The 12,257-nt window shown below is 35.8% G+C and overlaps 1 protein-coding gene and 1 non-coding gene across 6 annotated transcripts in view; one reads left to right on the top strand and one right to left on the bottom strand.

Annotated features, from left to right (window-relative positions):
• Positions 1–12,257, bottom strand: part of Ppp3cb (protein phosphatase 3 catalytic subunit beta) — a 43,457-nt gene that overhangs the window by 16,478 nt on the left and 14,722 nt on the right. For 4 of the 5 annotated variants that reach the window (XM_036198828.1, XM_036198829.1, XM_036198831.1 and 1 more), the window contains exons 5-10: positions 8,663–8,808; positions 8,110–8,249; positions 7,931–8,008; positions 7,732–7,826; positions 4,676–4,801; positions 17–94 (exon numbers count right to left, since the gene is read on the bottom strand). In XM_036198828.1, the coding sequence (XP_036054721.1) occupies positions 17–94; positions 4,676–4,801; positions 7,732–7,826; positions 7,931–8,008; positions 8,110–8,249; positions 8,663–8,808 (663 nt within the window). The remainder of the gene's footprint in view (positions 1–16; positions 95–4,675; positions 4,802–7,731; positions 7,827–7,930; positions 8,009–8,109; positions 8,250–8,662; positions 8,809–12,257) is intronic. The other variant, XM_036198830.1, reaches the window with a different exon arrangement.
• Positions 1,576–1,677, top strand: LOC118591659. Its single transcript, XR_004945961.1, has one exon. It is a non-coding gene; the product is annotated as a U6 spliceosomal RNA (small nuclear RNA).

The raw sequence follows: 12,257 nt of genomic DNA, 5'->3' as shown, positions 1-12,257 counted from the left end.
AGGTAAGTATTCATACCATCAAACTGGTCTTCACCTTCTGTCATTAGTTCATCATCAGAGCAAATACTCAGAACATTTACCAACATTTCTGTCACTATTCAAAAAGAAAAGAGAGGTATATTAGATGCCTATATACAACTGCCCACATATATGCACAGCAAATAATTCATAGGACAGCCTGTAATGACAGGAATGACAGAATTTTAAAAACTGAAAAACTTTAAATTGAAAGCAAATAAATAAATTATAACTCTGAGAAACCAGAGTTGGGGGTTGGGGATTTAGCTCAGTGGTAGAGCGCTTGCCTTGCAAGCTCAAGGCCCTGGGTTTGGTCCTCAGCTCTAGAAGAAAAACAAAACAAAACAAAACAAAAGAAACCAGAGTTATAATTCAGAGACACCAAAGATCTGCTAAAAAATACAAGAGATTCCATAAATAACATATGAGTGGAATTATAGAGGACACATCATACGTTTTATGAAGAAGTCGCAAAAACTATAAAATAGTCTCATAGATAAATGCAAAGTAGTTGGGAGTCCAGCAATAAAACTGAATAGTTAATGGTAACTCAATTTTTTTACATGGGTGCCAAAAATAATTTAGCAGGTAAAGAACGGTTTTTAAAAACTGCCTATCTACTGAAAAAGAACAAGTTAGACATCATCCATACTATACTAATATGAAAACTAACTCAAGATGGAACAAAGATCACTAAAACTGTAAAACACACACACACAAAAAAACCAGGGGCAAACCTTTATGGACTACGTAATTCTTAAGAATTATATTAAATTTCAGGGCGGTGGTGCATGCCTTTAATCCCAAGCACTTAGAAGCAGAGCCAGGAGGATCTTTGCGAGTTCAAGGCGAGCCTGGTCTACAGAGCAAGAGCCAGGAAAGGGACCAAAAATACAGTGAAACTCTGTCTTGAGAACAAAAAAAAAGAATTACATTAAATTTCATCAAAACCACTAACTCCTGAAACAAGCCTCACTGGCATGTGCTATGCTGTACTCTGAAGCAAAAGAACTAACCTTGGTGAGCCCCAGGCCAGCAAGAGTGCCTGTTTTAAAAATCAATGTAGAAGACTCTTGTGTCTTGAACAATAACATTCAAGGTTGTCCTCTGGCTTCCACAGGTCTGTGCATATATAGGCACCCAGATGTAGCTTTACCAACTTACACATAAACATGTACACAAAAATAATCAAAATAGGGTCTGGAGAGATGGCTCAAGGGTTAAGAGGGCTATTCCTCCAGAGGCCCTGAGTTCAATTCCCAGCAACCACAAGGTGGCTCACAACCATCTATAGTGGAATCTGATGCCCTCTTCTGGTATAAAGTCAACAGAGCACTCACATACACAAAATAAATAAATAAATCAATCAAAAAAAAAAAAAAAAAAAAAAAAAGGGTGTGTGTAAAGAAACCAGTACAAATAAAACAAACCTCTAGATATTGTACAACTCCATTTATATGAAATATTTATAATAATCCACGGAGACCATACGTTAGGAGTTGCTTATAGCTGACAACGACTGGTTATAGGAAGAGATGGAATGACAGTGATCAGTATTGCTGGCTTCAGCAGCACATAAACTGAAATGGAACACTTCAGAGATTAACATGGCCCCCGTACAAGGATGATTTGTAAATTTGTGAAACATTTCAAAAACTTTTTTTTTTTTTTTTTTTAAAGAATGACCACTAAAGGAAGACCTGTGGCATATAGTAGAAATCTGGGGAGAATGAGGCTAGAGGACCATGAATTCAGGGCAAGTCTAGGTTAAATAGCAAGAGCTACATAGACAGACACTGTCTCAAAAACAACAAGAAAAAAAGTCTTGCATGATCTTTTACAATAAAGGTCCTTAAACTAGAAGCAATAATCAAGAGTTTACCAATTCACTTTAGCTATGTGAAAATATGAGCAGGGAAGTGGTGGCCCAGGTCTTTAATCTCAGCACTCAGGAGGGAGATGCAGGCAGATCTCTGAGTTCTAGGCCAGCCTAGTCTACAGAGTGAGTTCCAGGACAGCCAGGACTACACAGAGAAACTTTGTCTTGAAACACCTGTCCCCATCAAAACAAGAAAATATGAAAAATGTTCTCGGTGCGCGTGTGCACACACACGCACACAAATTGTTTTTTGGAGCTGAGGATCGAACCCAGGGCCTTCTACCACTGAGCTAAATCCCCAATCCAATATATTTACACATCAATTTTCCCTTTCTCAAAATGGTTTTACATGCTCTGTATTAAGAAATCAACAAATGTTTTAATGTAGACGTAAAAATAAGTCTCCATATTATATACATACAGTCTGAAATAGGTATAGATTAAAAAAAACTACTTCTGACAAGTTTAGCTATACAGAGGTGATAGTATAGGGATATTAATGACAAAGGGTTGGTGGTGATTTGATAACTGTACAAGGTGAATAACTGGTATGCAGAAATTCATAATATGCATTAAAAATTTTCCAGTGTTGAGATTTTGGGCAAAGTGGGGAAAGGGGAAGCTAGCCCAGACTCACCTCAAACTCAAGATGTAGCAGAGGATAACCTTAAACTCCTGATCCTCATGCCTCCACCTCCTAAGTGCTGAGATTAAAAGTGTGGACCTAGTCCAGCTCCATGTTTTTTTTGTTTTTTTTTTTTTTGAGCTGAGGATGGAACCCAGGGCCTTGTGCTTGCTAGGCAAGCGCTCTACCACTGAGCTAAATCCCCAACCCCCATTTTTTTTAAATGAAATTAGAAAGTGATTCTGGCTAGGCGGTGGTGGTACATGCCTTTAATCCCAGCACTCGGGAGGCAGAGGCAGGCAGATCTCTTTGAGTTCGAGGCCAGCCTGGTCTACAGAGTGAGATCCAGGATAGGCAGAAGAGAAACCTTGTCTCCAAAAAACAAAAACAAACAAGCAAACAAAAAGAAAGTGATTCTGAAAAAGAGAGCAAATGGTTTGTGACTATAATCCTATACTTTGGAGGCCGAAGCAAGACTGCAATGAATTTGAAGTCTCACTCTGTAGCCCTGGATGACCTAAAGTGGATAATGTGGCTTTGAACTCCTGCCTCCCCAACCCCCCAGGTGCAGGTATTACAGGAACAAGCCACTATGCCCAGCTTTATGAATCCTCCCTTTTTTCTTTTCTAAAGATCATCTGGTGGCAATCAAATGTAGGATCATCAGAAGTCTCTTGCTCTCCATCCTCTTTCACTTGTAGCAGGCAAACAGAAGTTAGCTTAAATTCCTGATCTCTCAAGAAGTGTACAATATAAATTATTAAATTCACTTATGAGCTGTGATCTGTCTACTTAAACATTCAGAGCAGAAACATTAGCTATTAAGAAATAGTACACAGAGGTGTAAGATAACTAAATTAGAACCTACAAAATGACCATTTTTCTCTTTACTTTATCCTTCTGATGCCTATACTCCACCCTCATGATCTTATATTAAAGTAGTTGAGCTGCAATCTAGCCTAGAGACAACACAGTGAGATGAATTCTTAAATTCCCTTTAGCTTGATGATGCTATGATTGAACTATTTCTCATAGCCCCAAGATAGAAGGTTGTAAGTGTAATGCATCCCTTCCACCTAAGCCCTTAACTAGTCCTCTTCTCAAATGCTAAAATGAGTAATTCTATCTCTATATAAACTTAACATAAGACCTACTGGGTAAATGCAATCTGCAGAAACTCTAACATATACAGTTTCATTAATTCTAAATTTGAGAACCAAAACTTGCCTTGGCAGAGGTGACATATCACAGAGAAAGGAACATTTTGTAACATGGAAGAGGTGTGAAAACACAGAGGGGGTATAGAACAAAATGTTTTATAATTCTATCTGTATTCTCCGATTGTCAATTTGCCACATATGAAATCTGATGCACTGCCTTGTTTAAAAAAAAGGGTTCGATCCTCAGCTCCACAAAAAAAGGGGGGGGGCGGAGAAAAAAGGAAACAAAGAAAGAAAAAAGAATGAACACTAACATGGAAAAAAAGGCAACAAAATCCTAATTCCACACAACTAGGAAAAAAAAACCTCTTAAACAGCATTTATTTTCCTTTTAAAAAGCCTAATGGTTATTTCTCAAAGGTAAAAGTTCTAATGGCTATTTCTTAACATTTGTCAGAAAGCATCATTACTAAAAATATATTCATATTTTTTTTACATAGGAGAATATTAGATTTAATCATTAAATCAAACCTAGATTTTTCTACTTCTCTTAGAATACAGATGCACTATAAAATAACTAACATTGCCAAAATGAAGCTATTAAATTCTCCAATAAACTGCTGTGATAAATGGTGTTAGAATATGCAGGAAGTGTCCATTCCAAAGCAAAGCTAACCCTCTATAAAAGATTTAGGCTTAAAACAAAACGAAAGAAAATCCAACAGCTGAAGACAACATCAGGCTATTTATAAATCCTCTCCCAATCCCCCAGACATCCTCACATGGGGGCTGTAAACATCGAACCAAAATATCTTTGAGGCTGTCATATCCACACCCACAGACACAAGTAGAGCTGGAAGCACAGTGGAGCCAGGTTTCAGTTTCCTCTAGCAAGTATGTGTCTGATAGTAAACTGGAGTAAATGTAAAAGTAGTAAAATAATTATTTTGTAAAACAAACAAACAAACAAACAAACAAAACAAAAAATCATACCTTTTTCTCCAACAAATGGTAAAGACCATGTGAAAACATCCATAAAATTGGGCAACCAGTAAGGATGAGGAGAACAATTAAACTGTCGAATATTCATCACATTATTTTCATACTTTAGTACAGCAGCTGCAAGGTAAGTTGAGTATCAATAGAACAAACTGTCTTGAAGCTGAAGAGCATCAAACACATAAAGCACAGTATCTGCCTAAGATAGAAGGACGAGCAGAATATGGGCTTGGTAGGAGGAGACAGGAATCAAGTTTTTGCTATAACACACATTATTTTTCTTTTGTAGACAGGATCTCACTGGATAGCCCTGGCTGGCCTGGAATTCACTATGTAGACCAGGTCAGCCTTGAACTCGGCATTCAGATTGTCTCTGCCTCCTGGGTGCTAATATTAAAAGTCTGTGCCACCATGCCCAGTTTAAAATATATAAAAATATCAAATGTTTACTCATTATTAATGAAATTTTCAGATTCTTTCCAGAATGCTTATTTTACTTTACAATCCAATGATGAACATGCACTTTAATAAATCCAAAATTGTGAAAATCAATTTTTAGAGGAAATACAGAATGGCAATGGGCAATTTTCTAGTTTTTTTTTTTTTTAAAAAAATCTCACAAAGTTGAGGAATTAAAGAAGATCCTTTTAACTACAAGCAAGCTAATAAGAACAGCTAAATTCAACAAGGCAAACAATTAAAAATCCCCACCAATTTAGATATTATAACTGTACAAATGTTTCTTTCACTTAGTATATGAGATCAGGTGAAACTACTTCAAAGATATATTTTATTCATTTATCAAGAAAAATATCTATTAAAATAACCAGAAGAAAAAAAATATAACTAAATAACCCAAGGATACATATTCACCTCAATTTTAGATATCTAATGTCCCAATATAATCATAAACCATAACCAACTTAAATGTCAGGTACTGGTTATACTATTTTCTGGAACACGGAATTAGAAGGGTTAGATTCAAGCCTAAAGCACAGCATGTATTAGCTATGCAACTAATGATCATTTAACTAGTCTGTTCATTTATAAAATGGAACCAAAACATCCACTCTGTCCATCTTAAAAGTTTAAGATCAGATAATATATTCCACATGAAACCGTCAAAAAAGTATAAAATATTTTATTTTGGGTGTGAGCCTAGCCTTTAAATAGCTGAGTCATCTCTTTACCCATAAAATATTTTACAAATTTAATGTAATCTTTTTTCAACTCAGAAATGAAGGTTTACTTTGGCTGGTTTACTCACAAGTAAAAAAGGTTTACTTCTGACATTTTAGTTCATGATTCATTTGCCTGGTGCTTTGATCTCAAATGGTATCTTACCATATGCTACCATAATTGCTGGGGAAGCACAAACACAGAGACCTGTTCACCTTATGACCTGGTGGATTAACGTCTTCTCCCTTTTATTTTAATGAAAAGCACTGAAATGGAGATGTTAAAAGCCAGATGAAATTCTGGCTAACCTAGAACCAAAAGAAACCTTGCTCTGTGTTACCCATTAATTCAATAGGTATGCTTTTCCCCTTTATACAACTCATATGTTGAAGAAAAATATTTTATGGTAGCCTCAGAAATTGTGGGCTGATACCAACCTTTTTATTTAAAGGAGGAAAATAAGAAATCTAGAAAATTGCCTTATGGGTGGGAAAGAAATATCACAAATATGCTCATTCTATATAAACACTCAAATCATAACCATCGATTATGCACAAATCAAAACTACTAAGACATTTGATTCTGACAGAGCAGACTCAGTGGTTTTAAAAATTAAAAAAACTAATTTCTTTAGCCTCCTAAGTCCAACTGCCTAAGGACAGGCACAGGCAGCAGTCATCTGAATATTAACTACTCACTCCTTTTACATTAAGAGAAACACAGCTGAAGAGTGAGGGTACTAGCCGACAGATGCAACAATCCTGTTCTTGATAAACTTAGGAATGTTACTTTTCAAAATGAAGCCATACTTCATTGGTATCTATACATTCCTACAGCATATTCTATATCAAAATGCTCTAGGATGCTGTTTAATCCCAGATAAAGTTTAATCTTTTAACTGTCATCTACTGCCATCAAAAACTCCTCTTTCAAACAGTGACCCACATTTAGCAATGACCTCATTATCTTTCTAAATGTACTTTAACTTCTTTAACTTTCTGTTTTTTTCTCCTGGCATATCTATTCTAGTCTGCCTCTGAAGCTATTAAATAGTCAACTGAAGTCTAGACATGTCAAGACAGAATAGGAGCTGGCCTCTAAATTTTCTCCTCTGAATATGTGAACTACATAAAACCCTATCTCATCTTCCATGTCCCTGGAACATATCTAACTAGATTATAAGCCTGAAGCATTCTCAATCGGTAAGTTAGGTTCAGAATAAAGTGAAATCCAATCTTTATAGTCAGATCAAATTAGGAGCAAAGGAGAGAAATGGATGCCACTGGAATTGAAGGTAAAGAAGAAGGGTATAAAAGAAAGGATAAAGGCAAATAAAAGGAAGAGAAGGATATCTCTAAATGTAGACCTCAGGGGATTATTTTTTTAAAAAGGTTCAAATAAAATCTTGAGCATGTAATTTAAGACTACTGGGACAAAAGAAAATTTTAAAAATTAAAAAAAAAAGAAAACTTGTACTCATGAACAAAAAACAAACAACATGACAAAGTAAACAAGTAGACACTGCAAATAAACAAAAATGGTGATAGCAGCCACTCTAGACAGACATAAAACATTCTCTCAGTTATAAGAGAGGGGCTCCAGAACGCCATCTGTGGTTGTCCGTAACTTTAACATCATCTGTGGATGTGCTTAACTCTTAGCACTTTTACCAACGGCTTACGAGCAACAAGTTAGAGAGCAGGTTGCACACAACTTGGTTGCACATTTTCGATTTTATTTTTTTCTCTCCCCTCCCTTATATCTTAGTTTTTTATGAGACTTGAACAGTTTCAAACAGTGCCCCTATTATTTTTTAAAGTAAGTTAAAAGGCTAAGTTGTCTATACAGTTTTTTTATCAACAACATCTTACCTTTATTATTGTAGACATCTAAGTAATTAGGTGCCGAAAAAATTGTTATTAATGAAGGAAACCCTGTAGTTTGACTTTTTCTGTACATTCTATAGCTGCAAAACAAATAGCTTAATATGCATCGTAAAGCATCAATCATGATTACTAAGTATGATTTGTATTCAAGTGTAAATTTGGGTCAGGGAAACAGAATTCTTACCCTGCATCTTGAGCTTCATGAGCTCTAATAATCGATAACAAATTATTGTTTTGCAAAAATTCACACACTGCTGGATAGCTGTAGGAGAAAAAGAGTAAATTAAGTATAATTCTTTTTGTATGAAGCATAAACTATGTTACATAATTAAAATGTGATAAGTCTTGGACATTTTTCCTTACTTATAAAAATAAGAACATCCTCGAACCGTATTATGACTAAAATGTTCTTGTGATTTTTCATTTCCAAAGTCTTCAGAAGGATCAGACCATAGCAAGTCACACATTGGTCCAAATGCAGGTGGCTCTTTAAATCTATCTAACTGTGAAATAAAAGACACAAAGAAGAAATACTTCATCAAGTGAAGACAGAATGTATATAAGAAAGGGATAGCAACTTGAATACAGTCCGTACTACATTGTTTTAAATGATCAGGAGGTATTTCGTTGAAATTAGTCTATTAACCAGTACATTAAATTTTATCATTACCTAATCTTACCAGTGAAAATAAATCTGATGCTAAATATGATGCTTTTAAAAACTCTAGCCAGGCAGTAGTGGTGCATGCTTTTAATCCCAGGACTCAGAAGTCAGAGGCAGGTGGATCTCTGAGTTCAAGGCCATCCTGGTCTATAAAGAGAGTTTCCTGTCTTAAACGGAAAAACAACAACAACAAACCTCTCTAATCAAAAATTCTGTGAACAGGAACCAACTTCAGAGGTTGGTTATACTCACTCTCCTAATGTCATCCAGTGTGTGTATTTCCGGTGAAAGTCCACCATGAACACAAAGGAATTGTTGGTTTAGAAGTGCAGCAAGGGGCAAGCTGTCAAAAGCTTCCATACAAGCTTCATAGACTCTTTCGGAATACTTAATTTTACCTAGAAAAAGAAAAATACCAGCATTTGAAAATTCTTAGTTATTTTAAATTTGTTTTTACATTTATTCAGGTGTATATCTATAGATGTTCGTGCGCGCACACACAGACACACACACACACACACACACACACACACACACACACACACACACACGTGCATGGCACATATATATGAAGAGTAAAGAGCAATTTGCAAGATTCAGTTCTTTCCTTCCACAACATGGTTTTGGGTGACTGAACTCATATTATCAGGTTTGGTCCCAAAGTGCCTTATCTGCTGAGCCATCTTACAAGCCCAATTATTCCTAAAATATGTACCAATACTGATTTTTATTTCTTATCCTTTTCATAATATTTATAGTTTTTTTTTTTTTTTTTAGTGAGTTTTAAACAGCTAGTTTCAATTATTAAAGGGAAATGTTCTAAACTGACCAAGGAAACTGTAACACAGCAAACACCTAAGTAGAGTCAGAAGTTGAGACTGGGTAAAAAAGCAACAACAACAAAAAATCGGCAAAAATGAATTTATGGCACAAGGTAACTTCTGTATCATGAATACAGTAGTGGGCAATACTATGCAATTGTGAAAATTCACAGAACTACAACACCATGAAGAATGAAGTTTACTATACATAGATTTTTTTTTAAAAGCCTCTTGCATCCTAAGATTCAACAAAAATTAGCAAAGTTATCAGCCTCACAAAGATAAATATTTATTTTCTCTAAATTTATTTTGGCTATGTAGTAGACAGTCCCCAAATATTACTAAAAAAAAGTAAATGAAATTTCTAAAAACAGTTCAATTTTGAACTTCCATAGGACTAGTTTAAAAAAAAAAAAAAAAATTAAAGGGCCTGGAAAGATGGCTCAGCAGTTAAGAGCACTGACTGCTCTTCCAGAGAACCCAGGGTTCAATTCCCAACACCCACACGGCAGCTCACAACTGTCTGTAACTCCAGTTCCAGGGACTGAATATCTATGGCAAAACACCAATGCACATAAAATATTGTTTTTAAAAAAAATAAAACTGTATTTTGGGATTAAAGTTTTAACACTAACTTAATTCTAATACTAAATAATCCTAAAATTTTTATTACAACAAGACCACCACATCATCACAATGAAATTTAAAGTTCACCCACTTAAACTGGATGAGTACCAGGTTCCTCTTATCTAAATGAAGGCTTAAAATAGGCAATGAAGCAGGAAGTCAACCAGAAACACATCAACTACACAACCCCATCAAATCAAACTATCATTTACTTTTAAGAAAATGTGAACATTCCTGAATTCAATATGCTTTTAAATTTCTAGATGTTTTAAGTGACGTTTTAGATGGATATTTGATAATTACCTTAAAAAAAATAAAGCTTAGTTCTCCATCCCCTTTTATTTATTTCTGACTTCAAGACAGGAGTCTATCTTACCAACAGGGTGTCCTGGCTGACAGCTACTACTAGAGAGGTCTTAGGGTCTTATAGCCTGGGTCTAAAATGTAGGAAAATATATACATGCAGTCTGGAGAGATGGCTTAGCCACTAAGAAAGGCTAGGCTCACAACCAAAAATATAAAATATGCACATGCATGGGAGTAGGGAAGATTATTAAAACCACAATCTTTAGTTAACAACCAAACATAAGAAAACTCCTGGGGCTAGGGATATGGCTCAGCAACTCTGAGTGCTTCTTGCTTTTCCAAACAACTGGAGCCTGAGTCTCAGCACCCACGCTCACAACTGCCTTTAATTGCTCCAGGGGTTTCCGATGCCTCTAGCCTTCACAGGCACTGATACTAACCAATTCCCAAAGATATACATACACATATACATAATTATAAATAAATCAAAAAAGAGAAAAATCCCTATACATCTAGCACCCAGGGATTCTTAACTGATAGACCAATTGTTTAGTAATGTAGTTTAATAAAACCTTTAATTTGAACTCTTTGTTTGTTTGTTTGTTTTTTGTTTTTTTGAGACAGGGTTTCTGTGTAGCTTTGCACCTTTCCTGGAACTCACTTGGTAGCCCAGGCTGGCCTCCCAACTCAGAGATCCGCCTGCCTCTGCCTCCCAAGAGCTGGGATGAAAGGCGTGCGCCACCACCGCTCGGCTTAATTTGAACTCTTAAATCAACATGTACTTCCATATTTCATCTTATGTTTGATTGCCTCATTCTTGAAGTTAAATGATTGTATTCTATGTTGCTTCTTCTTGTCTCTATGTCTCTACTTATTCTCTCTCTCTCTCTCTCTCTCTCTCTCTCTCTAAAGACAGGGTCTCAATATGCACTCCTGGAAGTTACTATATAGAGCACACTGGCCTCAAACACAGAGATCCACATACTCTGCCTCTTGAGAGCTAAGATTAAAGACATGTGCTGCCATACCCAGGTAGCCCAGGTAGTTCTAAAATTACAATCAGTTCTCTGTATTAGTGGGATCTTCATCTGTAGATTAAGTCAACCTTGGGTCAAAATTATTCAGAAAAAAAAAAGTGCCTTCACAATAATCATATAGACTTATTAGTTCCCTTTCAGTATTTCCTAAACAATACAATTAACTTTACACCTGTAATCCCAGCACTCGGGAGGCAGAGGAGGTGGATCTCTGTGAATTCAAGGCCAGCCTGGTGCATAGGCTCCAAAGCTACAGAGAAACCCTGTCTCGAAAAACTAAAAAAAGACAGTCTATGAGAGGATATAAACAAGTTATAAGCAAATACTATAAATTTTTATGAGACTTATGCATATATAGATTTTTGTATTTATAAGGGGTCCCTCTAACATCATGGAATTAAACTATTTTTAGAACTTAATTCAAAGACTTAATATGTTTGCAGATATTAATTAAACAAACCCAAGTGTGAAGTGTGAAAAAGGCCAACATCTAGTGGCTGATAGATTATTATTGCTTTATTTGAAAAAAAAAAAAAAAAGGATAAATACTGTAGGTTAAGAATTTCAATTCAGGTCTAGAGAGGTGGCTCAGTGGTTAAGTGCATTTGTTCTTCCAAAGGACCTGAGTTCAATTTCCAGTACCCACACAAAACGACTCACAACCATCTATAACTCCAGCTCCAGAGGGATCTGATGCCTCTGGCCTCCATGTATACCACGACACATGTACACATACATACCCAAACACACACATACTCTAAAACACTAAAAATAAACTTAAAAAATACTTTGAGTTCATTAACAGTATGTTTGAAATGGTCTATAATGGTGACAAGATAAATGTATGTTTTTTGGGATGCCTCAAATTTGAGACGTAGAAGTCTATAAAGGAGGACTGGAGAAATGGCTTAGAGATTAAGAACACTGGCTGTTCTTGCAGAAGACCAGAGTTAGGTTCCAAGCACCCACATGGCAACTCATAACCATCTGTAATTCAGATTCCAGGGGATCTTCTGAACTCCAGGCACACATGTGGTGCACATACATACATAATTA

This window comes from Onychomys torridus, chromosome 9 (assembly GCF_903995425.1).
Source record: "Onychomys torridus chromosome 9, mOncTor1.1, whole genome shotgun sequence".
Lineage (NCBI taxonomy): Eukaryota > Metazoa > Chordata > Mammalia > Rodentia > Cricetidae > Onychomys > Onychomys torridus.
The sequence above is the reverse complement of the archived record's forward strand: the minus strand, read 5'-3'. Positions and strand labels throughout refer to the sequence as shown.